General features: G+C 33.0%; 2 protein-coding genes across 7 annotated transcripts; one reads left to right on the forward strand and one right to left on the reverse strand.

Moving 5' to 3' along the window:
• Window positions 1-10702: 10702 nt before the first annotated feature.
• LOC145332327 (uncharacterized) lies at window positions 10703-19920 on the forward strand. Of its 6 annotated transcripts, none has more exons than XM_080177319.1 (9): window positions 15639-15706; window positions 16505-16565; window positions 17169-17304; window positions 17492-17571; window positions 18319-18381; window positions 18724-18951; window positions 19200-19236; window positions 19270-19346; window positions 19758-19920. In XM_080177319.1, the coding sequence occupies exons 1-9, from the start codon at window positions 15686-15688 to the stop codon at window positions 19844-19846; spliced, it is 792 nt and encodes a 263-aa protein (XP_080033445.1). In that variant the 5' UTR covers window positions 15639-15685; the 3' UTR covers window positions 19847-19920. The 6 variants fall into 6 exon arrangements, with proteins under 6 accessions (XP_080033444.1, XP_080033448.1, XP_080033447.1 ...); XM_080177320.1 differs by having other exon boundaries at window positions 18724-18813; window positions 18853-18951; window positions 19200-19346; XM_080177318.1 differs by lacking the exon at window positions 15639-15706 and adding an exon at window positions 10703-10789 and having other exon boundaries at window positions 19200-19346.
• A 1218-nt stretch (window positions 19921-21138) lies between these two features.
• LOC145332164 (NADPH-dependent 3-demethoxyubiquinone 3-hydroxylase, mitochondrial-like) lies at window positions 21139-26329 on the reverse strand. Its single transcript, XM_080177116.1, has 9 exons — window positions 26154-26329; window positions 25766-25836; window positions 25394-25482; window positions 24975-25053; window positions 23988-24070; window positions 23547-23589; window positions 22601-22639; window positions 21577-21628; window positions 21139-21246 (listed from the first exon to the last, which is right to left on the reverse strand). The coding sequence occupies exons 1-9, from the start codon at window positions 26288-26290 to the stop codon at window positions 21183-21185; spliced, it is 657 nt and encodes a 218-aa protein (XP_080033242.1). The 5' UTR covers window positions 26291-26329; the 3' UTR covers window positions 21139-21182.
• Window positions 26330-26913: the final 584 nt, after the last annotated feature.

Raw genomic sequence — 26913 nt, forward strand, 5'->3', positions numbered from 1 at the left:
ATTTTCTTTGTGTGACTAATCTCTATACCAAGGAGCATACAGTAAATAAATTACTTGGTCCGTCAATCATGCTGCAAAACTATGATTAATAAGAACACAGAGAAAACTTGTGAAAGGTTTCGTGATTTGTTTTTGTTTCTATTCTTATATACACTTTTTATCTATGAAATTGTGCTTGGAATTTATGGATGTTGTCCTCCTTGTTATATTTCATACGTAATAGGTGGATGTGTGTTTGTAAGTCTGTTTGTGAATTCGTGTCTTATAAGATCTCGAAAAAGGCTACATAACAAATTTTTCGGGAAGATAGGAGAAACATATTAAGGGAAAATTTAAATAATACCTAGCGGCATCATTACAAACAAAAACATAAAAATAATAATTTTTCGAGAATATTGTTTAGTAAAAACAGCAACTTTATTGGTAATCACATTAAAAAATTAATTCACAACTGTTTGTCATAATTAAGTAGATGGGTCAAAATGCCTATTAGTATTGAACCCCATCCCCCTTATTTTTGAAGAAATAAAATATGGGGGGTGGGTGTTTTTTTTCTGTATGCCTTACCCCTGCGGGTATCCTTAAACTTGTAGAGTACTAATCCAGTTGGGCTACCCTGTACCTAATAATAATATTACGTATTCTGAACAAAAGTAATAAACAAACAAACTTATTTCAAAAAAGGGGGGGGGGGCGGTTTCTATGCTCGAATAGGCAATTTGAGAAAAATCACAAAACAGAGTCTTTAAAAGTAACCCAAACTTAGTTTCAGCTGACTAAATTTAAGTTTAACAAAAATAATGATCTCATTAGTGGAGACTAACCAATATATAGGACAGAGCAAGAGTCCTGCGTCCATTATAACACTGAAACCAAAGATAAACACAGAGTTCACACAAAAGACAAAGATCATAACATATATGACAAGCACTGTGAATAACATACTCATTAAGATGCTCAGGTCTCTAAAATAATCATTTTGATTAACACGAGGCTGTTGGCTAGTTTCTGGAGGCTGTTGGCTAGTTATTGGAGGCTGTTGGCTAGTTTTTTGTGGCTGTTGGCTAGTTTCTGGAGTCTGTTGGCTAGATTCTGGAGGCTGTTGGCTAGTTTCTGGAGGCTGTTGGCTAGTTTCTGGAGGCTGTTGGCTAGTTTCTGGAGGCTGTTGGCTAGTTTCTGTAGGCTGTTGGCTAGATTCTGGAGACTGTTGGCTAGTTTCTGGAGGCTGTTGGCTAGTATCTGGAGGCTGTTGGATTGTTTCAGGCAAAATTCTGTTTCTGTGCCTCCATTTTATCTTGGATAATTTGTTTAGCTGAAGAACTATTTCACATCCCAAGATTAAAAGTATAACAATGATCTTAATTTCAACAGGAACAAAAATTAGTTCATCCATGTTTTTGTTTATATTAAGTTTAAAAAGATACACGCGTAAGGATTGATTATCACATAATGTTCCGGTATAATGATAAGTTAGGTATTGTCCGAGTCCTGCAAATGATGGCTAGTAATAAAATGCCGTTTCTTGCGGTCGTATGCGGTCATACGCAACGTTGGATGGGTGCCGCAAAATTCAGATCTCAGTTTTCGCTATTTGATATACTTTTTTCTCTCTAAGAGATAAAAGCGATATTTGCAAGATTATTTAATTCAATATGATTTAAAGATTAACTTTTCTCAAATCGAGAAAACTGAGATTTGAAATTTGCGCCACCTTTCCAACATTGCGCGTTACCACGTACGACCACATTTTATTCAGCTTATACCAATAACGAAATTAATTCGTGAAAAAATCGCGAAACTTATACTTGTTTTTCAGCTGTCGTTGGGGAGCAACACATCGTAAAATTGACGACCCCTCCATTTGCCCCCCAAATATTATTTTAGATTTATTTCTCTTGTTGGCTATACCTTATTCCTGCATTTTATTACCAGTCATCCCTGCAAATAGTGGAATTGAGGCACCAAGTGGATACGCAAGGGCATCATTAAGTGCAAGAAAATCATAAGGGAACAGCATAAACACAACTCTCAGAATTTGAAATTCTACAATTGCTGCTGACAGGCATGGTAGTACCAACCAAGGAGTCAGAGTACACATAGTTTGACCGTTTGAGAGCCACAGATCATTGACCTGCTCCAATGGATATAGAATATGGATATTATTACAGGGGAAAATCGTCGTCAATTTAGGTTGCTAACATTGAACTCGTTTATTGGTCAGTTCGTTTATCTTGGTCAGGGGAGAGAATTGGGTGAAGGTGGTTGATGGGAGGTTTCAATGTTTTAGCCCGCTGCGAGTTTTACTTTATTAGAGAACATGAAAATTTGTTTTAAGATCCAAGATTGGATGAAGAATAAACATGGATATTTTGACAGGGGAAAATTTAGATTGCTTTATTGGTCAGTTTGTTTATCCAGTAAGAGGGGAAGGGGTTAAAATGGGAATCTATTTTAGCCTGCTACGAGTTTCCATTTATTAGAGAACATGAAAATCTGTTGTAAGATCCTAGATTGGATGAAGAATATACAATTATACATGGATATTTTTACAGGAGAAAATTGTCGTCAACTTAGCTTAATAACATGGAACTCGTTTATTGGTCAGTTCGTTTATCCAGTAAAAAGGGAGGGAATGGAGGGTTATAGGATTTTAAACCGTTGCGAGTTATACTCTATTAGAGAACATGAAAATATGGTGTAAGATCCAAATAATAATATATCCATTCCTTTTCCAACATAAAGTAAGATGTGAAGAAGTATATATATGTGACTAGGGACACCGTCATGTGCCAACCCACAACTGGTTTATGGTAATCATTTACTCAACATTTAACAGGGTTAAAATAGATTCAGCTATTTTTAAGGTCTTTTATATGGTAAACTTTTTGTTCATTTAGTTTTAATGCATAAATTTAAATATTTACTTAAAAAACATCTCCTTACAAAAATTAAAAGATACTGTTCATTTTTTAATAATTAATTGTGAACTCAATAAAGACATATTTAAACCTATTGGAGAATAGGTTTATCTAAGTTTAAGTTTCTCAGTTACAGATTAAATTCTTAAAATACCTTTAATATTAAAAACAGTGTAGTCATCTTGTTAAAAGAGGCGAAGACGATTAAAGCATTAAACCCCTGCAGGTATTATACCTGCAGTTCCCTAACCCAGCTAGGTTATCAATATCTATTACTTAATATAACCTAACTTAAATTAATAAACAAACTAACAACATGTTTTCAATGTATTCCAAAAATAAGGAGCAGGAATTTTCAGCACTCTGTAGAAAAACACAGCTCTTATTAATTATTCCTTTGAAATCAATTTGATGAGTATAATGTTTTTCCCTGATTTCAAAGCAGTAGTAAGCAATGAATATTGGTTGACAGAGATACATGAGTAGTAACTCAATACAATGCCAGAACATAGCAAACTATAAAGTTTTAGAATAATTTTCAACAAATAATAAAAGTATAGTAAATATTACTTTAGTCGCATTTTTGCCATACTTTGCAATTGCAAATCCTAAGAATATGTTCGGGTCGAGTCAAAAATTTATTTTTCCACCAATGATAATTTTAAAATACAAAAAAAGATTATTTAAAAACTTTAAATTCAATGCATCATTTTCTAAAAAACAATTGTTTAATATAGACATTTGTCAAAAAGAAAAAGTTGTACTATTAAAACATACAAATTAAGAGGAAAATATAAGCAATTATAAAAACTCCAACCAAATGGACAAAGGAATGAAATACAAACCAAAAGTAAATTGTATTTTTTTTAACTGCCAAATATACATACATATATCTTTGCCAGATTCTCCGATAATTATATAGAATAGTTATTTATCGCTTTGTATTATAGACACGACAGCTTCAGCGGGTATAAAATAAAAATATTAAAACCTGTTTTTTTAGCCTTGAGGGGCCACAGGCCGGGTATAAATTTTTTGATTTATTTAATATTCATAAAAAATTATCAGTTATACGATGCGGAGAACCGGTTCTAATCCAGCGGAGATTAGTCAGTTTTGAAGCTCTACTGGAAAATTAATACTTTTTCCTTGAAATCAGGATAACTGAGTAAGCGATCATCTTCAATACCAATGAAGTTCCAGGTAGGTTAATCAAACTCAAAAATATTAAAAAGACTAAAGTAATAATATTTTTTGATTCCATAATTGTTCTGAAAAACATGACAAAGTTGGAATCTTTTTTTCTTCGAGCTTGTTACTTTAGTAACTCTAAGCCTTTTCAGTTATTGCTTTAAAGCCGATTAATATCCAACGGATTAGAATCGGTTCTCAGCCATGCTGAAAAATAGTGTATGTTGCTATTACAGAAATTTTCCACTAATATTAAATCAAAAATCATAAAATGAATAAATATATTAGCCCCTCGTCCCCACGGGCTTGGTTTCTCTATGTGTGTAGCTTAAGATCTCACTAACTACTGAACTGACAAGGCGCTCCTATACAGTGACATTTTAATTATTTTATTATGGTCTTGAATCTTCTTATTTTGTCATATTTTTTCCCTCTTTTTAAAATTGAATGTAATTATGTAGATTCAAATGTAGTAAATTGTGCTTTTTGTAATATTAAAAGAAAAGAAAATTTAATCTAATAAGAAATAGAGAGCAAAATGAATAAAGATACCATAGCAATTTAAAACAAGGATGAATTTGTTATTGCTGCTGTGTTTCTTGTGAATCACAAAGTCCTTGTAGAATAGATCTAGATTAAACGTGGATATAATGACAGGGTAAAAATTGTCGTCAATTTAGGTTGCTAACATGGAGTCATGGACAACACTTATTGGTCAGTTCGTTTATCCTGTAGGAGGGGAGGGGTTGGAGGGTCGGTCGTAATTTTAGAAAGCTAAAAGTTTTATTTTATTAGAGTAATAATCCAATTAATAATAAATAAATTCCTAGTTGGTAAGAAACATAATATCTTTCAAATGTTTTTTTAATATCTCACATAACCTTTTATATTTTATAAGCTTCCCATAATTATCCCTCTTAATCAAGGGAGGGATGGGATATAAAACCTGGTATTCCAAGTTTTAGAAACGTCTCTCATTTGTTAACTTAAAAACATTAAAGACTTACATTAAATTTTAATTGGCTAGTTCAAACTGGCAGTATCCAAAATTTTCGGGTATAGTCTCTTTCGTAACAGCGCACCTTATGGGGCGATTCTTCATATTTTTCACAGAAGCTTTTCTTCTATTTCTAGCCCCTGCGGGGGGCTCTAACCCTGCGGGGCCAATTACCTAACCCTGTGAGGCAATCACCTAATCAAATATAACCTAACCTAATATAACCTATAAAAAAAAAACATTTTAAAAAACGACGAATCGCCCCTTATGGGGCGATGTTACGAAAGGGACTATTTAAAAATTTTCCACACTAATTTTAATTTATTTATCGGGTAATTTTGTTTATCATAGGGGTGTAAAAAATTATCACTGGCGGATAAATTTTTGATAAACTGTAACACAAATTTGTTTTCCAGTATGACTTCAACACAAATTGATATCCGGTGGATATACTTGGAAATTATGTATAGCATCATATTACGGACAATTTTCCACGAATATTAATATGAAAATCATAAAATTGAGACCAGATTTGTTAGCCCGGTGTTTCGGCCCCTCGGGTATAACCAAACTGTTTTTAAGTTTATAATTTTGTATTTTAATATCTGCGGAAAGCTGTCTATAATACGATGCGATAGATAACCTTTTTTTTTCTTTGAAATTATGTTAGACAAAGCAATTACAGACAAACTGACATGTAAGAATATTTGAATGGCAACACATAAATTTCTTTCTTTTCTATATAAGATAAATCTTTTCATAATTGGATTTATTGAAAACAATAATAATAATAGTTATTTCTTCATCGTATTATAAACCTCTTTCCGCGGATATAGAATGTACAATTATAAGATTAAAACCAGTTTTTTTAAGCCCCGAGGTGCCAAAAACACGGGCAAAAAAAACTGGTTTTAATCTTATGATTGTACATTCTTATATTCGTAGAAAGCGGTTTATAATACGATGCTAGACATAGTTTTTTCGTATGGATGAGAACCGGTTCCTATCCACCGGATTCGAATGAATACGAGAAAAGTATTTAAACTTATATTCATTATTCATAGCAGATAATCGATATATTATTTCTTGGATGTTTCTCCAGATTTATCATGTACTCTGATAAAGTTATGCTGGCAGCTGGCTACAATAACAATACCCCTTTTACCCCATCCCCTCTACTCCTACTGGATTAAGAAACTGACCAATAAATGAGGTCCATATTAACAAGCTAAAAGTTAAAATTTTTGCAACAATCGGAATATATGAGAGTACTTATGATGTCAATTGCAATTAGTCGTATGGATATTAAATTATGTACTAAAAAAGTGGCTGCGCACCTAACACCTAGGCGTTCTGTTTTAAAAAACCTAAAACCATCCTATAATCTACAGATTTGAAACTTCGGGTCACAAAATCATAAGCTACAGACAAAAAAACACACACTACTATATATGTATACTAGCGGCTACGCCCCTAGAGGCCTCTAGTGGCACTTTAAATGTTGTTGTTTGTTAAAGTTAATTTTTTATGTACGATACCACCTTATTTGACGTTGAAGTCTCCCCTAAATTTAAAACAAATTTGATTTTTTTGTCATTTCTCTTGGGAGGGTGGTGGTACCCTCCCCCAAAATAGTTATAAACCTTCCCGGGACTTATGAGAAGCTACCCTGTTAAGGAGAACCCGATCGGTTCAGCGGTTAGCGAGATCCTTCGGTACAGACAGACACACAGACAGACAAACATCCTGTTACTTTAGTATAAGGATTAGGATTAGTGGCTACGACTCTAGCTTCTAGGAGCTCTGTATTCAAAGGGGCAGAAATGGGCTAAAATAACCTAAAACCATCACGGTACCTATATGAAGCTAACCTACGTTCAGTAGTTAATGAGATCTTAAGCTTCAAAGACAATAATAAGGATCTTAGACGAAAAACCCTTGGACATAATAGCCTCGAACAAAATAACCTCAGGTTAAGGTTAGGTTATATTGCTAAGGGGGCAAGCACCCGCTGCTAGACAGGGGGCCGAGCGCTGCAGCCATAATCATTAATATCAATTGAGACTATTTTCCTTAAGAGACTTTTTTGTCCGAGGCTATGTTCTCATAAGGCTATTTTGTCCCGAGGCTATTTTGTCCTGGGGCTATTTTGTCCGAGGCTATTATGTCCGGGGCTATTTTGTCCAAGATCTAATACAAAATACTTACATACATCATATTGATGATTAATATTTAAGGTTTGGTAAACAAACAAACATTGCTATAGTAGAGCAGCTTTGTTTAAAAAATAACATAACGTATCATTGCCAAAATATCAATTTAGAATAACAAATAGTAATTAATTGAGACTTAATACTTAAACTCAGGGAGGAAGGGAACATTAAACTGGGATATCACTTGCACCCAGTGTTTTATATACACGACCTCTCATTTATTGGCTCAAAAACTTTGGGTACTTTTTTAATGGTTGGTTCAAACTATAACTAATAATTTTAGAATATACAGGAGGTCTATCTTTGATTCTCATCATTTGGAATGTATATAAATTTATCGTCCATTGCCCTATCCTATAAGATCCCTGCTTAAACTATATTATTTACATACAAAATAGCTCCGTCAATTAAACTTTTCATGGTAATGGATTGCGCCTGTTTATAGGGCAAGGAATACGACCTTTTTCAATAAAAGAGAAAAACCCCAGAAAAAAATACCATTTCATTCTCAAAGTTTAGTTTTATCTAACAAAAAATTTTGTTAACGTGTTGTTTATGCTCTGCTACTTATGAACTAATAATCATCCTTGTTTTTTTAAAAAATATTTTCTTTCTCTTTATAAGAAGCAGTGCAGTGGAACGCTTTTATTACAAAGTGTCAATTTGTTTATGATAGCTATAATTGTAGCTGCTCTGTGATTATAACTTGAACAGCTTTTAAACTGCTTTTCTATTTTTACTGATTTCCTTATATTTTTTGGTGTTTTATTCCGATTTAAAATTATTTTGGTAGGTAATAGCATCAAAATTAGGTTTTCCCTCGTTTTCTTTTTTTTGTAGATGAAGGACAAGTCACTTAGTTTTAAATTTTAATTTTTCACATATTTTTTGTTATCTTTTGCTGATTTTTCTTATATGTATTATGTACCCCTTTCCAGAGAATTCTCATATATACAACTTACTTGGTCTGTCAGTCCTTCAGTCATGAGACAAAAGACATAGAATTCGTGATTTTCTATTATATGTCCTTCTTCTCTCTTGTTCTTCCTAATTTTTCCTGAACATTTGCTTGTTACTTCGCTGCTTATGGATGTTGTCATCCTTGTTTGATTTGATCTATTATTTAATTATGCACTTTTGAAAATAATGTACCAGAAAAAAGTTAAAAAATTATTATTATCTCGGGCTATACGAAAAAATCTATAATGAAATTTAAGTTAAGAAACTTCATTTAAAAGTTGAAAATTACATTGTAAAGGTTAATTTGCGTCAATAACATTTTCTATGATTAATTTAAACAAAATAATCCCAAAAGTATTTTTAATAGTAATTTTAAACGGCAAGACACTAATTAAACTTTCTTACTTACAATTTGTAGGGTTAGACGTAAAGGGTAACAGACGACCAAATCCTAGTAATCTTAGTATAAAAGTAAAAGCATCTTTGTAGGTCTGTACCATAAGATCTTCCACCGCTGAACCGATACGGTTCTCCTATGCAGTGTAGCTTATCAAAGGTCCTGGGTACCAACACCCTATATACTCCCCCCCCCCCTAGAGGCCTCTACGCGTGTAGCCACTAAGACTAGATATAGAGAAGATTTTGAAGTAATTTCTTGAAAGTTCAAGTTCTAGACATAAAAATGCCCAAAGCCAAAGGTTGGATGTCCGATCACGACCACCAAAACCTATCAATACAAAAGTAATGCATATAAATGGATATAATATATACATGGATATTATGAAAGAGGAAAAGTGGGTGGGGATTGGAAAGGGTAAACGAGGCGTTAGTTTAGCCAGCTGCGATTTTTACTTTGTTAGAGAATATGAAAATCTGTTGTAACATTCATTTAGTAATACATCCATTTGCATATTTATATGGATCAACACAATAGAAAATAATATTTAATTATGCGCATAGGGGACGAAACTTTTTGCTTTAAAAAGCGCTTTCATATGCTTATCTATATTGGTTTTAATATATACATTATGTAAAGCTTGTTCTTTAAAACTTGGATCCTTTTTTTATGAATTTTTTTTGTGTACTAGATTGAACATTAAGAAATTGCCGTAAGTATATTTTTAAGTGGATGAAAGAAACATGTTTTTTTAACGCTGCAAATTTTTGAGGCAGCAGGCATAACAACTTTTTTGTTCTTATGGTTAAATTACTACAAGCCTCTAGTGGCTCATTAGGAAGGGGGTCAACTTTTAAAAAGTTTTTGGGAGTATTTTTTCATAGGGGTGATTTACCTTATCGGTTAGCGATTTTCAAGGTTCTTTGGTACAGACACAGAGGTAGAGATCCTGTTATATAAGGTTTTGGTATAATTCTAATATTGAGGATTACATTATGCGATATGGTAATTTTAAATAATACGAAATAGTCGACATAAATCATTTAAATTTTAGTGGCCGATAAATTGATGCACATCACCAATGATGATGCACAAAATTACCCCTTCTGTAGATTAAAATTAAGTGTTAAATCGTTTGGACACTTAACTTAATGAACCAACCAATCAAAATTCATTGAAAGTCTCAATAGTTGTTAAGCCAACGAATAAGAAAACGCTACTAGTTTAACAGTTTAGGGACCATAATAATAAACAGCCCAATTATTAAGCCTTTACAAACAACAGGATAAAAAAAATATGCTGTTTTGAACGAAGCCTCACTAAAACAGCTCAACAACCCCTGTAACTTGCATCCCCCTCCCCCCTTCTTCTAGCTCTATTTAAGTTTCAAGTTCATTTCAGGTTGCTTCAGTGGTAGTGGATTTTTAGAGAAAAATTTCACGTATACAGTGATAGTGTAAGTGGGCTGCAAATTATGCCTTTGAAAATTGAAAAATGTTGAAGAGTGTAGCAACTTTATAGCTAGGGTTTGTTGATCTACAGCAAACAGTTTTTTTCTGTTTTACGTAGCACAGACAATTTTTATCTGTAAAAGCCTAATCAGAGGGCATAAACATTCATTTACAATAGCAACAAACTAATTTCTAAGGAAGTAATTTTAAGCGAATTCCCCACTATATAGATACTAGACATTCACAATTGATTATTTTGATTCCATGCATATCTGTTTATTCTTGCGTTTAGGTCACCATTAGCTAAAAAGTGCTATATTGATAATGTATTTTATTAAAATTTGCTGTTTACTTTCACATTATAGTCTTATTTGTGATTTTTTTTAAACATCTTTTTTGGATAAATAGATTTTTAACTATCCCTTTTGTTCTGTTTTTGGTAGTGAAAGATTACTTTTAGTGGCGTGGTTTCTAAGAGAAAGTATTCCATCATTTATTTAGTAACAGTACAGTAATTGACATTAAATTAGCTGAGATTATATACTACAAAAAATCCGGGAACCGCTACACAGAGATTTGTGTTGGTGGATTTTTCTAATTCCATCATTGTCAATGTTCAGTTGTTGATTAACCTTAGCAGAGTAAACATGTGGTCCAGAGTTGTAAGTTTTTTTTTATCTCGTATTCATTCAAAACCGATTAATATCCGTTGGATTAGAACCGGTTATCGTCCACACGAAAAAAATTATGTATAGCATCTTGTTATATATAAAAATGTACATTATTTTTTTATTCTGTGTCTTCGGCTTCTCGGTGCAAAAAAATGGTTTTAATATTATAATTATAAATCTTATGTCCGCGGAAAGTTGTTTATAATAAGATGCGAGAAATAACTATTCTTATTGTTACCTTTCAGTGAAGCTACTCTATAGTTTCCTTGACTGTATGTTTAGTGAAAGAAACAGTTATTCTGATTTCAAAGTTATAAATGTTTATAAATGAAATGAATTTTAGAACTATTTAATAGCAAATTGAGCAACAAATATTAATATGCTGCAAAAACTTTAATTACTTTTTATTTAATCTAAATTAGTTCAAAATAGCAGTGTGCAATCGTTTTTCTTGCATGTCAATAAGGGAAATCAACATTTGATCATTTACGCTTTCCAGAATATACCTTATTGTCACAGGCTTATTTTGCAATATGATAGGTCTATAACTACTTGCTCTCATATAAGTATTATTACCCTTAAATAGATAGGATAGGTATATATCCATTCACTCTAACAAATAATTATTACCCATAAACAGATTTTATAGGTAAGGATTGTTTGTGCCCCAAAATTTTAAAAAATCTTATTGTTTTAAAAATTAAAAATTTGGTCCATGGAGGAGGGAGGGATGGGTACCCATCCAATAAAAATATGTGGTAATTAGCTTATAGTTACCGATATAAATTCTACACCCATGGCCTATAGGGATGTAAAAAGAATCAGTGAATTACCCCCCTCCCATCAAGATATTTAAAAAATAAAAGGCTTGGACGTCCTTCGGTCTATACCTACTTACTCCACTATATCATTACCCATAAAGGAGTGGCGTAAAGAACAATGAAAACATAAAATAATTATTTTTTAATTTGAATCTTGATGATTCATAATTACAGTTCACACCCTTCTCGGAAAGTAAAAGGATGTGTCTGTAGTGTGTGTGTGTCTGTGCAATTAGATCTCGAGAATGGAAACAGGATTTATTAAAATTGAAAAATATTAATCTCAGTTTTGTTATCCCCGAGGAGCCGAAGGTCCGTGCTAAATTTATCATTTTTGTTTTAATATTCGTGGCAATTTCTCTGTAATTTGATGCTATACATGATTTTTCAGTGTGGATGAGAACTGGTTCTTATCCAGCGGATATTACTAGGTTTCGAAAACATACTGGAAAGATTTTATTTGACAGTTAAAAAACTTAAATTTTTTATCTTTGCTACTAATGGAAATTTTCACTCTTGATTTTTCTGTGCATAATTATTTTTACCTTTCTTTGAATGGATAATAGATATAGAATATACGTGAAAATTATGACCGGGAAAAATTTTCCTCAATTAGGGTGGCTAACATGGAACTCATTTATCAGTCGGAGGAAAGGGAATGGGGTAATGGAGGTGGTTTTAGCCCGCTGCGAATTTCTTATTAGAGTTCATGATAATCTGGTATAACATCCAAATAATAATATCCATTCTTTTATGTATCTTTTTCTCACCATTTCATTAGAAAAACGTTTATTTTTTGAATTTTTCTGATAAATGCAATAATTACGAAATGTATATTTGTTAGACAAACAGGGGTAAGATTATTTAAGATGAAATAATTTTCCCTCAACTATTAAAATATTAAAAATAAGCAGGGATCTAAAGGGATAAGACAATTGTTGTATATCCCTATTGGTGATACACAAAATTATTTCTTCTTTAGTTTACAATTAGTGGTTGAAACGTTTGATAATTCAACTTTATGAACCAATCAATCAAAATTCAGTAAAAGTCCTCAAAGTTGTTAAGCCAATGAATAAGAAAACGTTATCATAAAACGTTGGAGACTAGTTTCATAAACAGCCATTTTATTAAGCTGCAAATCATTAAAGGAAAAATCAAATTATTTACTCTAAAAAAATGTTGCTTTTTATGAAAATAAATAGAAAAAATTATGTATATTGTTCATTTGTTGTTTATTAATAATTGCTATAATCATCTTTTAGTGGAGGGGGGGATCTCTCCCCTTCCTTCCCCCCTTTTTAGTACAAATGTCAAATATACTTGTTTTTATTTATGGCTTTGTTTATGAAAATGAATATTAAGACTATTATTATACCTTTTGTATTAGTACAAATTAAAGATCTTTAGGACCCGATTATAGGCATAAAGGTTTATTATTCTCCAGTTGACCCTAACACCCCCTTGATGTATCAATACTTGGGAGCTAGCTTTGAAAATAGCACAAACCCTGCTTTTGACAATTATGAAAACATCCGTTTGCAAGATATTAGTTAACACACACCCTCACACATCAAGCTTGTATATAAAATTGCTTTGCGATTGGACCAAAAATAATATACTGACACCCAAAGTTTTATAAACACATTGTCTTATTCGCTAAAAACTGTAAAGACTTTTTTCAAAACTTAAATGGTTGGTTTAAATCAAAGAAGTAACATTTTTAAATCAATATTTTTAATTCATTGAGGATGTTCATCATTATATCGTCCATTGTCTTATCCCTTAAGATCCCTGTCCACGATTAGACTCGATGATTTTGCTTTAAAATTTGCAAATTACAAAAAGAATAAAATTAAAACAGATGTAGATCATTTGACCTTTTAAAGTGCATTACATTAGTGAGGCCTATGATTATTTGAGATTATAATATAACAGTAGATTATATACTTTTGTTCGTCGTTTCTTAGTGTCATTATATCTTAAAATACTTTTATTGAACTGATAAATGTTTTTCTTATAGAAAATTTGCTTGGAGGCAATTTAAAGTTTAGAAGTGCTATGGTGTGCTGTTATTGTATCGACTAAGGAACGTTATTGTATATTGCTAAAATCTGCCAACCCCATTTTAAATAGCGAAACCTCTCTTCAATTCCCTTTACTTGTCCGTCAGTTATTTAGTCCAGAACGCTTTTGGGGAAATATGATTTTTTTCCAGCCGTTGTTCAAGATAGACGGCCGATTTTTTTTAATGAAGATTCTCTATTAGAGGGAGTTCAACAACACATCACCCCCCTCCACTGGACGACTATGCGGTTAGCCACCTTAACATGATTATTTTCATGGTCATATTAAACAATTTCTTTGCTCCATTACTATAATTTGTAAGCTTTGCTTCTATGTATGTTTTTGAACTTGTTGTCTTTGTGTTTTCAAACTCCCACAACTAATTTTTATACATTTGTAAGGATTTAGGATATTATTCTGAAAAACTATTTGGAATTGTTATCTATCGCATTGTAATATAGACAGTTTTCCGCGGATATAAAAAACTTGGACTAACAAAACTGATATTAGTCATATGATTTGATATTATTATTCGTATAAAATTGTCTGTAATATGAAGGTAAACATTATGGCTGAGAACCGGTTCTGATTTAGTGGATATTAATCGGTTTCGAAACTGAAAGTTGTCGTTTATCTATAATAATGTGATCAAAGCTGAAATAATATCGACATGACGATTATGTTGTAAAATGATTTTCTACTCTTTATCGCTACTCCGAGGAATTGCCATTTTTTGCACATTTTTGTCCACTGCAAAATAATACACTATCGTTGCAAATCTACTTTTTTTTAGCTTGAAATTTGTTCTTTATTACCATCGCTTTTATTAGCGTAGCTACTCTATAACTGTTCATGTTCATAGAATGTACGTCCTGTTGACAGTCTAAAGATCACCATAAAGATTGTTGTTCATTTAAAAAAATCGTTTTGCTTTAATGTAAACGTACTAGTTTAATGTATAAGTAATACTTTTTCTTTATTTTCTTAAAATGTTGAAATGTTGCGCTTATAATGAACATAATTGTTATTGTTAAAAGATTTTAATTTTTTTTATCTCTTCTTGATTTATTAAGTAGATTGACAAATAAATAAACTTTTTTTAAGGAAAAAAAGGTAGTTTCATTGAGATTTTAAACCAAACTTCGATTATGATTAATTTTTTATGAGTTTGTAATGGATTTATGACACACTAAAAGACATGTTTTAGAAACTTTACAAAGTGTCTCAAAAACCAGTCATGTGACGTCATAGAAATGAGGGATTATCCATCTCTTTTTTTAGGTTTTTTCCCCACTTCTCCTCTCACCTACCTAATTTTTATGACGTCACATGGCTGATCTATAACAGGATGCAAAAAAAAAAGAAAAAAACATGCAAAGAATTGCTGCGCTATATAAAACTTGAGATTGGAAACAAAGCTTGTATTCTTATATCGTATCTAAACAGATTAAGAGCTCGAAATAAACAAGGATGACATTGTTTATATGCAGCAAAGCTTTTCAAAATATTAGACTATGAAATGTTAAATGTTTTTGTTGTGAACGCAATTTCATGTTTTTAACGACATACGGAATATTTAAGGAGAGCTTAATTGGGCCGACTCCATCAAAGCACTTAGTCGAGCCAGACCCCCCCCCCCTATTTCGAAGTAAATTGAGTTAGGGGAAGGGATATAAGTTTTTGGGTAGCCCCGAAGAGTTAGGGCACCCCGAATGGGCCAGATATAGGAACAACTACCCACTCCCTATTTTCAATTGGTTAAAAAAATTAAGGTGCCATTAGTGCTCGATATGCGTCTTTATGCACATAAATTTATGCAAGTCTAAAGTCTTTGATCTTTTTCGTACATACAGAACATTTAGACGTATGTAGAGAAGCTTCGCTACTAAAAAAGCAAGCTAAGGATGACTTTAGGTTTCAAGTTCAAGCCCCATAAAGTTTTTTTCTGGTTTAGTTAGTTAATAGATATACTGTATAGTGTATAATATTTCTTTTTATAATGTTTTCTTTCTTTAACAAGGTTTTGTATACATTTATTTTACCATGCTACAACAAGATATCTAATTTATAATCTATTAAATGTATGAACTGTATATACTAGCGGCTACGCACCTAGAGGCCTCTGGGGGTTATTGGGGTAGGAAAGGACTCATTTTTTTAGGGCGATTTCTCTTAGGAGGGTGGTAGCATTCTCCCCAAAAAGATATGTACCTCTCCATGAAAGCTAGATTTTAAAGGAAAACCATATCGGTTGAGCGGTAAGAAAGATAGTTCTTTACAAACAGACAGGCATCCTGTTTTTTTAAGCACACCAACTCAAAACAATACTTTTTTTTAGAGTGCAAATGATTATGTGCGGCTAACCTTTCGACCTTTTAAACAAAGGAACGAGATTATATGACTTTAACCCCTCTAAGTTGTTTCACAAGTTGAATTGTGATCATAAACAGCTTAGCTTTAATATGATAAAATAATAGGATTGATATCCTAATATATAAAGTAATATCTTTCTGGCTGTAGCTTAAGATTTCGGTAACTACTTAATCGATAGTGTACTCCTTTAGGGAAGCTTCACTAAGGTCCTGGGATGGTTTAAAGCTATTTTATTTTTAAATTCCAGTCTTTTTTTCAGGCTATTTTTCTGCCCATCCTTACCCCTTTAAATACCGAGCATCTAGATGCTAGTTGTGCAGTGCAGCTACTAGCTGTTTAAAAAAAAAAGAGTAAAGTCTCGAACTGAAAAAAGGCTTTCTTTTCAAAACTCCGTCAATATTATCTAACTATGTACCTATCCATCTAATTTTCAATCGATTTTCAGGCTGTTTTGTTGGTATCCGCCGCAGCAAGCTGCCACGCAGGTCTTCTTGGTGCAGGAACAGGTAACTTAGTTGTAGTTGTGCGTGGGAAGGAGGGTGGGGTGTCCACCCACGGCAAAATTAGGGGGTTGGATGGATACACCCCTTAGTTGTCCACCCCCTTGACAAGAGTCCACATACCTTCCTAAATCAATGGATCATGGAAGTGGGTGTCAAAATTTTCGGGTGCTCTTCGCGCCACCGTTTGAGCTTATTCTATTAAGTACTCTATATCTAACAATCTGTCCCTTTGATCAGTTGGTTCATGATTATACGAGTTACAATATCTAGCAAATTTTATACTATGTAATGTATATTTGTCGACTAGCGGTTAAGCCACTAGATGCCTCGATGGCCACTTGCAATAATATTTTTTTAATGAAAGGTTTTTTTATGAGGTCATATTTTTCTGGGGGATAATTCTCTTGGAAGGGGGGGGGGGGTTGAACCCTCCCCCAAAATGGCTCTAAACCTTTCCAGGACCTATGAGTAGCTACATTGTAATGTAGAACCATATCGTTTCAGCTGTTAGCAAGATCCTCCGGTACAGACACACAGACAAACATTCTGTTACTTTTATTTGCAGATTACTACATTTATCTTTCCATTAATGAGTATACATTTTAGGTGAGGGAAGCTGCGCAGCCGCTCCTTTCCGTGCCCTGGCTGTGAAATGGCCCCTGGGCTGCCCCGCCCACGCCGCCTGCTGCACAGAGTACGGCTACTGCAGACCTGTTGAGGAGTGGGCCGCTGGAAATTTCAGGTAAATCAATGGATATATGATTACTTGGATGTTACACCAAATTTTTATATACTCTGATGAAGTGATGCTCGCCACTGGCTAAAATAGGTTATAAATATGCCCTCCTCCACCCACACACATCCAATTAGTTATGAGTCAAATTGATAAATATTTTGGAGACTTTATTGAACCCCCTTCTTTTCTCTAGAGATTGTAATGGACAGAGCAACGGAACACCTCTGCCTGCCTCCGCCATCGCTGCTGAGGAAGAAGCCGCTGCTCTTCATGGTAAGTGAACCAGCTGTTTTGCAGATCTTAAGAACAAAGGGGACATTTGGATATTTTTTACACTAGTCCCAAAAGTTTTCTTTAATTGTTGCCTAATCAACTTTTATTGAATTTTGATTGGTTGGTTCGATAGGTTGAGTGTCCTAATGTTTCAACCAAAAATTGTAATGTAAAGAAGTGGTAATTTTGTGCAACATCATTGGGAATGTATATTAATTTATCGGCCATTGTCTTATCACTTTAAATCCCTGAAAAATGTGCCTTTATTGGTGTAATGTTAATTTACAAGTCTACAATATTGGCCTGTCAATGGTCACGGTCAGTAATACTCATATTATTTCCCTTCTCAATGTCCCTTACCAATTTTCACTCTTTCATCAAACTTAGCAATACACGCATAAACCCACAAAATTGGTTTCTACTACTGCTGTATCATGTGCGCAACATAAATAGTTAGAGTAGGAAAAGGCTTGTGTAAAAACAAGCAAAATAATTACCGTGCACGATAAAAATTTACAGACAAAGGTTGCTCAAGTCAAAGGCTTGGTTGTCTATAGGACGTTTAACTTTTAAAACTACTTTATTTTTCATATACTTTAATAGCAAGGTTTTGTACAGAGATACTCCAAAATAAGATCCTTGTAATGTGTCCAATCCTCTAAAGGTTATCAATATCCAGGCATACATAAAAACAATTTAATGGAAGTTAAGCTAGTAGAACTGGAAAATGAACTGCTTCTTTTTTAGGTGATGCCAGCGGCCTTGCCCTTCTGAATGTGCCTGCCAGTGCTCCTGTTGCCGTTGCCCCAGGCATAGAAACTTGAATTTTCCCAAAAATACTGAAATACTGCCCTTGCTTGTTTTGACCTCTTCCATGAGGTTTAATCAAAGCTACCTACAAATCAACTCTCTGAACTTTCCTGTATGCCTTTCCCTTTAACTGTTTCTTTATATTAAAACTTTTCTTGTATTCCACAAATTTAACACGCAAAGTGTGTCTTATAAGGCCTAGGATACCTTAATCTGTACGTATTAGCGCAATAATTTATACTTTGAGGAGGAATTTTGAGCGTTACTACCGATAATCGGTCTTATTTCCTTCCGAACGGTACAACTTTTTTTTTCTGAAAATTCAAGTGAAACATTTATCAGCTGTTGTTGCTGCTGCTCCCGCCTACGCCGCTGCCCCAGCTGTCGTTGCCGCTGCTCCTGCCTACACCGGTGCTGTTGTAGCAGCTGCTCCTGCTGCCTATGCTGGTTACGCCGCTGTCCCTGCTACAGCTGCTGGTTACGCCGCTGTCCCTGCTGTTGGTTATGAGTACGCTGCTGCTGCCGCCCCCGTGGCTGCTTACCAGTATGCTAATGCTCTGCCAGTTACAGGTATTACATTAATTTAAATGCATCTGAAATCTAAATAATCAGGTCTATATATATACAAACATATTATTATTAATCTATCTGTATGCTCAACAAGCAGGTACTTTGTATCCAAAGGTATTAAAAATTTGTTAATTCTACCATTTTTACTGAAAACATTAGATCATTCATATTTCAGGGTTTTCTGTAAATATAATTTAGAGACACCTTGCGGATTTTTTACACGCTACATATAATATTAAAAATTTTAGGCTCTTATGGTGCAGGTGTCAATTTTGCTGCCGCTTCCCCAGTAGCAACTGTCAACTATGCTGCCGCCGACCCAGTAGCAGCTGTCAACTATGCTGCCGCTGCCCCAGTAGCAGCTTATCAATATGCTTCAAATCTGCCTGTTACAGGCAAATACTAACATTTTAATAACAATATTAACAAATATTTCAGGATTTTTTTGCTTCTTACACACCTGTGGATGAAATGAAGTCTTTATGTGCCCTAAATCTATTATGGATCAAAGCAAAGCTTCCTAAAAGAATAGCGCTGACTGTTTCTAATCTTATAACAAAGCCTGTTATGAAATTTTTTGAGACTACTTGTCCTTGTATAAGAGTAATAAGATGTTTGTATGTGTAGCAAAGGATCTCGCTAACCACTGAACCTATAGGGTTTTCCTTTAAAGTGAAGCTTCTCATAGAATGGAGGGTGTTCCTTACCCCTTCTTTATGTGTGCAGCAGCTAATAATTTTGAATAGCCAACTTTTTTCTTAACTTAATAAAAAAATAAATAAGATGAACATTGATTACATTTTTAGGCTCTTACGCCGCTGGACTGAACTACGCTGCCGCTGCTCCCGTAGCTGCCTACCAGTACGCCAACGCTCTCCCCATCAACCATTACTAAGAAGATATTTTTATACTGCTAGTCACAACTTATTATGTACTTTACAATCATATCTTAATAAAGAAATAATTAGAGTTGAGTTTATTTTTATTAAGTTAATACAAAATATTAATACCTAACAAATACATCAATGAATTTGAATAGGCAATACACATTATAAACAAACTTAAAAATCGACGAAATTATGCAAACTTTGAAGAGTTACCCACATACAAACTTTTCAGAGACTGTTTTGGTGTTCAAAGGCCTTACAAAAGACAAAACAGCATTAAACAAAATCTTGGATTAAAATCAAAAACTATATGCCTTTTTGTTTAAAACAGGCATAAAAAAAGGTTGGGGGGAGGATGGTTTCCAATCACGTTTACAATGGATTACAGTAAATTAAGGGGGGGGGGGGGAAGTTTTGACACATTTGCGTAAACAGGGAGCATAGGCTTTATCTTTGGACTGAGAGGATAGGTTATTAGGGATAAAATCATTCTTATATGATGAATTTTCCCAAGTTTTTTGGATAGGCCTCCAGGTTCCGGAGCTCCAGGCCTCCAGGTCCTCTCTGTACAGGTAAAAATTAAAAAAATAATTTTTTTTTAAGAGTTAGAAGTCAACCTATGAAACAAAATATGCATATTTTTGAATGTTATTCACATATTTAAAGAAAAAAATGCAAATTTTGTTTCAAAAGTTGACTTCTAACTCTTCAAAAAAATATTTTTTTTTCATTTTTACCTGTACAAAGAGGACCTGGAGGCCTGGAGCTCCGGAACCTGGAGGCCTATCCAAAAAATCTTAAAACTTGGGAAAATTCATCATATGATTTTATCCCAAATAACCTATCCTCTCAGTCCAAAGATAAAGCCTATGCTCCCTGTTTACGCAAATGTGTCAAAACTCCCCCCCCCCCCTTATTACAAAAAGATCTTGAAAAAGAACAAATGTAATAAAATTCTCACCAATGCACAAATAATAATTTTAAGAATAGAACAATATAAATATATAAATATTTCAAAATTAGATTGCTACATAAATTATATTGCACGATTTTTATAGGGACTGCTGCATGACATCAAAGACTGAGCCTCTTTTCAAAATAAAATCGTATCTATATTTTTCTTTTACAAAATTATTAATTTTCAAATTTTAAACCTCCTTTATTAAAATTCAAAAGAGTACAAAAATTTCTAAAAACTTTTAGAATAGTTTGTAAATAAAAATCGTCCCTTTGTCTACAATACCTTGCGATAAATAACTATTCATTCTTATCACAAGTTCTCTTTCCAAAATATCATAAATTGATTGCCTGCAATTTTATTTGGCTTAAAATTTCAATATATTGTTAAATTCTTTCTGACAGGAAAATGGCGCCTTTACATCCTGCTCCAATTATTGCCGTCAGTAATCTAAAAATAATACAAGTTAAAGATATAATAAAGGATATCCCCTCTGTTGTTACGTACTCCTTTCCATCCCCACATTTTTTTCTTTTAAAAAAGGATAATTTTTTTAAGGGGGGGGGGGAGGGGGATTGAGATTGTTGTCATAAACACAAAGGATAAATGTAAAACTTCCCTAAAAATTGTCTAGTCAAACAGAGCATGGAAAAGGGACAGAAAGAAAAGGAAAAAAATTAAAATGGTTACAGACAGACCAACAGACATGATTTGCAATATGGCTTAGCCATCTTAACAAAATAGCAAAGCTACTCTATGACTAGACCCCGTCCACCTTACCTGTACATCGGTGCTTCTTCTGCCCCATGTGCTAGTCCAATATCATGATGTTCCTGCCATTGTCAAGATATTTTTAAAAATGTTGTTGGAATGGTTTTAAAAAGTTATTTGATTGATTGGTTCAACCTTGACTGATTTGTTTAAACTTACAGTGTACAGATTTTTCAACCAATAATTCTAATCTAACGAAGGGATAATTTTGTTTTTCATCATTGGGGGTGCACATCAATTGATCGTCAATTGGTTTATTCTTTGTGATCCCTGGGATATTTCTGACAATTCTTTTTTAGAGTATATTAGTATAGAACTGCTGAAGCATTGGTATTTTTCTCATAGTTCTCTTGTTCGTTTGTTCTACCGTTTGATTTTAGAACTACGCTTTAATGGATGTTGTCATCCTTGTTGGTTTAACAACAAAGCCTACCTTACAATAATATTTAAATTTTGTTGGCTTATTAAAACTCTAAAAAAATTGCAACTGCTAAAACAAAATGCGTGAGAAAGGGGCGGAGATATTTAAGTAATTGAAAGGCAGCAATTTAAAAATTAGAAACAAATTAAAGTGCTGAGAAAGGGGCGGAGATTTTCAGGTAATTAAGAGGATTGTCACAAATTAGAGAAAGGTCTCATATAATAATAAACTATTTATTAAGATACATTTGTTATAAAAAAATTAAGGTTAATCAGTACACACGAACAGAAACACCTCCTGTTTCTTCTATATGTTACTTCTATGTTATTGTATTCATTCCATCTCTATTATACAAATTAGTGAAGGTTCTTGCAAACCGCTGAACCAATATATGTAGTTCTCCTTTACAGTGCAGCTTCTTATAGATCCTGAGATTGTTTAAGGCTGTTTTATTTCTGCAAATAAGTCTGGGTACGCTTTTATGCTAATTTTCTTCCTTTCCATATCCTTTCGAATTTAGAGCCTCTAGATACTAGGGGTACAGTCGCTAGTTTATGTTAAAACACAATATTGATTATACACATGAAACTTTTTGTTAGAAATATCTTAATCCCTGTTCATCATCTCTAAATTGTTTGATAATCTGTATTAATTCCTATAATCATTAATATTTTAAATAAAATTTTATTACCTTTCACACCAATGCTAATATTTGTGCTTTTAGTTAAAGAAGCTACGGTACTTGCTTACATGTGGTAGACTGGAGCACCGAAACCCCCCCCCCCCCCCGCTTAGCTTTGACAAAAATCAAAAATAAGGGGGGGGGGGGTAGTTTTTTAATGTCTGGAAAAGGCAAGGAGGAAAAGTGCTCAGCAAGGCAAAGACTTAACCCCCCCCTTAATTTTGAAGAAAATCAAAAATAAGGGGGGGGGGTAGTTTTTTCACTGTACAACACGCCAGAAAGTTGAGTGAGGTAAATCAAGAAAATCCAGTATACCAGAGGGGAAACCTTATTACAGGGATATTCATGTTTTGGGGCATAATTTCCTTATTTATTGACTTTGGCCAGTAAAAGGTTTTAATTTTGCGCAAAATTAAAACCTTTTACTGGCCAAAGTCAATAAATAAGGAAATTATGCCATAAAACATGAATATCCCTGTAATAAGGTTTCCCCTCTGGTATACTGGATTTACTTGATTTACCTCACTCAACTTTCTGGCGTGTTGTACAGTGAAAAAACTACCCCCCCCTTATTTTTGATTTTCTTCAAAATTAAGGGGGGGGTTAAAAACTACCCCCCCCTTATTTTTGATTTTTGTCAAAACTAAGCGGGGGGTTAAAAAACTACCCCCCCCTTATTTTTGATTTTTGTCAAAACTAAGCGGGGGGGGGGGGGTTTCGGTGCTCCGGTCTTCACATGTAAGCAAGCACCCATTTACTGAATTTCATATTCAATTTTAATGATTTGTTAGCTTATTAACACTGTTCTTTTACAGGCATATTTAAATTAAGGCATAATATGAAAAACTTAAAAGTTATTTAAATATTAAAATGTTTATTCCTGATCTAGTTTTGGATTATTGTTTAACATAGCTTCAACCTAAGAATAATGAAATATATAAATTATTTGTTTACAATTTTTTGTTAGTTTTCCCATGAATGAAAAAAAACAATGCTTGCCATAACTTTTCTATTTAATTACTCTAATATGATTTCCAGTAAGGTTTAATAATATATTCTGGATTAGAACCGATCCTCAGCCATACAAAAATCATGTATAGCATCGTATTATTATTAGAGACAATTTTGTTAGCCTGGGACTCTGGCTCCTCGCGGGTAACAAAACTGGTTTTAATCATATGATTTTTCACTTTATTATCTGTGGAAAGCTGTCTATAATACAAAACGAAAAATAACTATTAATGATATTTTCATTTTAATACTATTATTGTTCCACTAATGGACATAATTATCCCTGTTTTAATGAAACTTTCTTACTTGATCATCATAATGTTTAGTAACCAAGGCTTCAACAGCTACAGTACAGGCCATAGCTCCTTTTTCACCAAGTAATGAACACCCTAGACATGGACAGATGGATGATTAAGTTTATAGATACTTGGATTTAATAGATAGGTAGAAATGTTAATATGTGGATGGATGAAGAAAGGGGTGGGGGGGTTAATGCAACTATCTCGTAATCAATGCGCAAATGACACTTTCGTTATGAAACTTGGTAGTGTAATCCTTTGTAGGTCTATTTTACCTAAATTGAATAAAACGTTGGAAAAGTAACGGCTAACGGCTTAGCCGTTTTGGCGTTTTTCGGCTATTTTCCCATAGAAATGTCACTAGCCCAAACTGCACATTATACTCTTAGCCTCTCCCAGCCGCTTACACCGGTTCTAGCAAGTAGCGGCTGGTACTATAGAGATTGAAAAAAGGTAAATGGTATGAAAAAGTTGATACCTATTTAATAAATGAAGGATTTGCCCTGAAAATAGCCAAAAAAGGCTAAGCCGCCAGTCGTAACTTTTCCAACTCTTTGCTCAATTTATGGAAAATAGACCAACTAAGGATTACTTATGCCAAGTTTCATAACGAAATTCAGATTTAAGTACCATTTGCGCATTGACTACGAGATGTTTGCATTAAGACACCCCCCCCCCCCCCCTATTGGGTGGATGGATATCTAAAAGAATAGATGAAGGAATAGATGGATAGTTTATGGTAAGATTTATTTAAGTCATGGAGTAACCGCTAGAAAAGGTTCATACTTCTGCTAATTTAGACACATGGCCGTTGTTCAGGTGATTCAGGTGAAAATCATTGCATGCCTACATAAGTAGGATTTCCATAGAAATACTGTTCAATCAAAGTGTTGATTGTCTGAAATGTGAAAGGAAATGGATCAATATACCCCCAACAAGATAGCAAAGTGACTAATAGGTAAATTTACTAGTAATTAGCGTAAGTATATCTCACCTGCTCCTAGGGTGAAACCAGCTAGTTTCCATAGTGGTATTAATATTGTTGGTCTTACATTATAATCAACTAATAATTCCTAAATTTAAAGAGTAAAAGTTAATAAAGTTTTAATCTTCAGAAGTGGTAGTTTTGCTTATCACAATTCGAGGTGTACATAAAATTATTGTCCATTGTCTTAATTCTTAAGATCCCTGGTATTAAAGTGTTAGTTAACCAAAAAATATAATAAAAATAAGTAACAAATGCAGTGAAGAAAAAAGTATTAAAATAGTTAAAAACAAGAAAAAATTATTCAACTCAACATTTATCTAAACGAGTTAAAATAATAAAGGAAATTAATTGATTCTACTTTTTGGAATTTTACAGCTAGACTACTTTTGAAAATGATTATCATTGTTTTATTTATGAAAACTTGCCTCAAATTTAGCCAAATGTTTTTCTTCGTGTTCCTTCATTTCTTGTATTAATGGGGCTATTGAACTTTTGCCAAGAACTGCCATTTGTCCTAAAGAATATCTTTTATGACTACATAAAAACGTAGAGAAGCAAATTATATAAAAGCTTTGCTTTAAAAATGGAATGCTATGGGCAATTTTGTCCAAAGGTACCGTAAGACCAATATGATAAATATAAACAGACAAAATGCGTCATAGAGTAGGTGTTCAGTTGTCAAAATAAGAAATAGAGAAATATGCTGCTTAGTAAATCCCGTTGTTGCGTTACGGACAGAAAAAAATACAATTATAGAGTAGCTTTGCCTATAATAACTCGTAAAAAAATCTCCTTACCTTTGTAAATAAAAGAAGCTCCCATTTCGCCCGCGTGATCAACTCGAATTATTTGATCTACCAACTTTTTTCTGTATTATGCAGATTAATTTGTATCACTTCTTTCTTAAATAATTGTTTAATGAAAAGAATTTGTACAAAATAGTATTCAACTTTAGAATTAGCATTTAAAAAATGCCTATGAACAGAGCTTAGCTTTTCAGAAAGGTCAAAATTATCGGTCGATCCCATTAACAATATCTTATCGTAAAATATACATAAAAATATGGAACATATGTCGCCTGATGCTCTTATATATAGGTATACAAGCTATTTTAAGTAAATATATCCAAACTATCAATTTTCAGTATTTTTCTTCAATTTTACAACAGTCATAACAATTTAATTCCTTTGTTTTTCTAATTTTCTTTCTTCTGTTACAGAGATCTTTGATGACATTGTTCGAATAGAAAGATGTAATTTTTGAAAATTAAAAATCATCGTTTTATTAGCATTTAACAGCGTTATGGAATAATTCAATGTCATTTTAGCTATAAATTTATTCTTTTCTGAAAAAAAATTGTTTTATTAAATTTGTAATTTATACTGATTTTTTAAAACTGTCACAAAACAATCTTTTTTTATTGTAAAAATGAAGTTACATCAAACCAAAACAAATATATTATGAAATAGCAGACAATTATCTAATCTAAGTTTGACTAAAACTTCTCTTTCTTTATTTTCCCCTTAAAAAATAATAAAATATGATATAAAGAGTAAGACTATAATGAAAATGAAAATAAAATAATAATTTATTTTTCACTTAATAAAATAATGATCATATCAAGAATTACGCAAAAGTTTTGAGAAAAAAAAGTAAAATTTGAAGACGATAATGGAGGAATATTTGTTATGCAGTTTTTGCGTCACAAGCAGACGAAAATAATGCGAACAATTTTAAATTGGAGAAGGGTGTAGTTTCTGGAAAAGGGGATAGTTCTTATTCCGTAAAGGGAAAGGAGAATAATAATATTAGATTTTGACGCGGCAATATTACAGAGTTGCAAACCTTTCTAATTTTTTGTTTTAAAAATATTTATAATAAAATTTTTATAAAGTTTATTGTTCTTTTTGTAACCAAAATAATAAAAATATACGATAAAAAATAA

The sequence above is a fragment of the Acartia tonsa genome, chromosome 11 (genome assembly GCF_053477335.1).
Source record: "Acartia tonsa isolate MP-2025a chromosome 11, ASM5347733v1, whole genome shotgun sequence".
In the NCBI taxonomy this organism is placed as follows: Eukaryota; Metazoa; Arthropoda; class Copepoda; order Calanoida; family Acartiidae; genus Acartia; species Acartia tonsa.

Bases quoted from the DNA above. Each gene is read 5' to 3' on its own strand.
- LOC145332327 (XM_080177317.1), top strand. From the start codon at position 15,686: ATGTTTTCTTTCTTTAACAAG. The intron at 15,707-16,504 runs GTTTTGTATACA...ATCGATTTTCAG, and splicing joins TGTTTTCTTTCTTTAACAAG to GCTGTTTTGTTGGTATCCGC. The intron at 18,952-19,199 runs GTATTACATTAA...TAAAAATTTTAG, and splicing joins TAATGCTCTGCCAGTTACAG to GCTCTTATGGTGCAGGTGTC.
- LOC145332164 (XM_080177116.1), bottom strand. From the start codon at position 26,290: ATGACATTGAATTATTCCATAACGCTGTTAAATGCTAATAAAACGATG. The intron at 25,483-25,765 runs GTAAGGAGATTT...GATATTCTTTAG, and splicing joins AGCTTCTTTTATTTACAAAG to GACAAATGGCAGTTCTTGGC. The intron at 22,640-23,546 runs AAACATTTTAAT...GATTATAGGAAT, and splicing joins TCCAAAACTAGATCAGGAAT to TAATACAGATTATCAAACAA.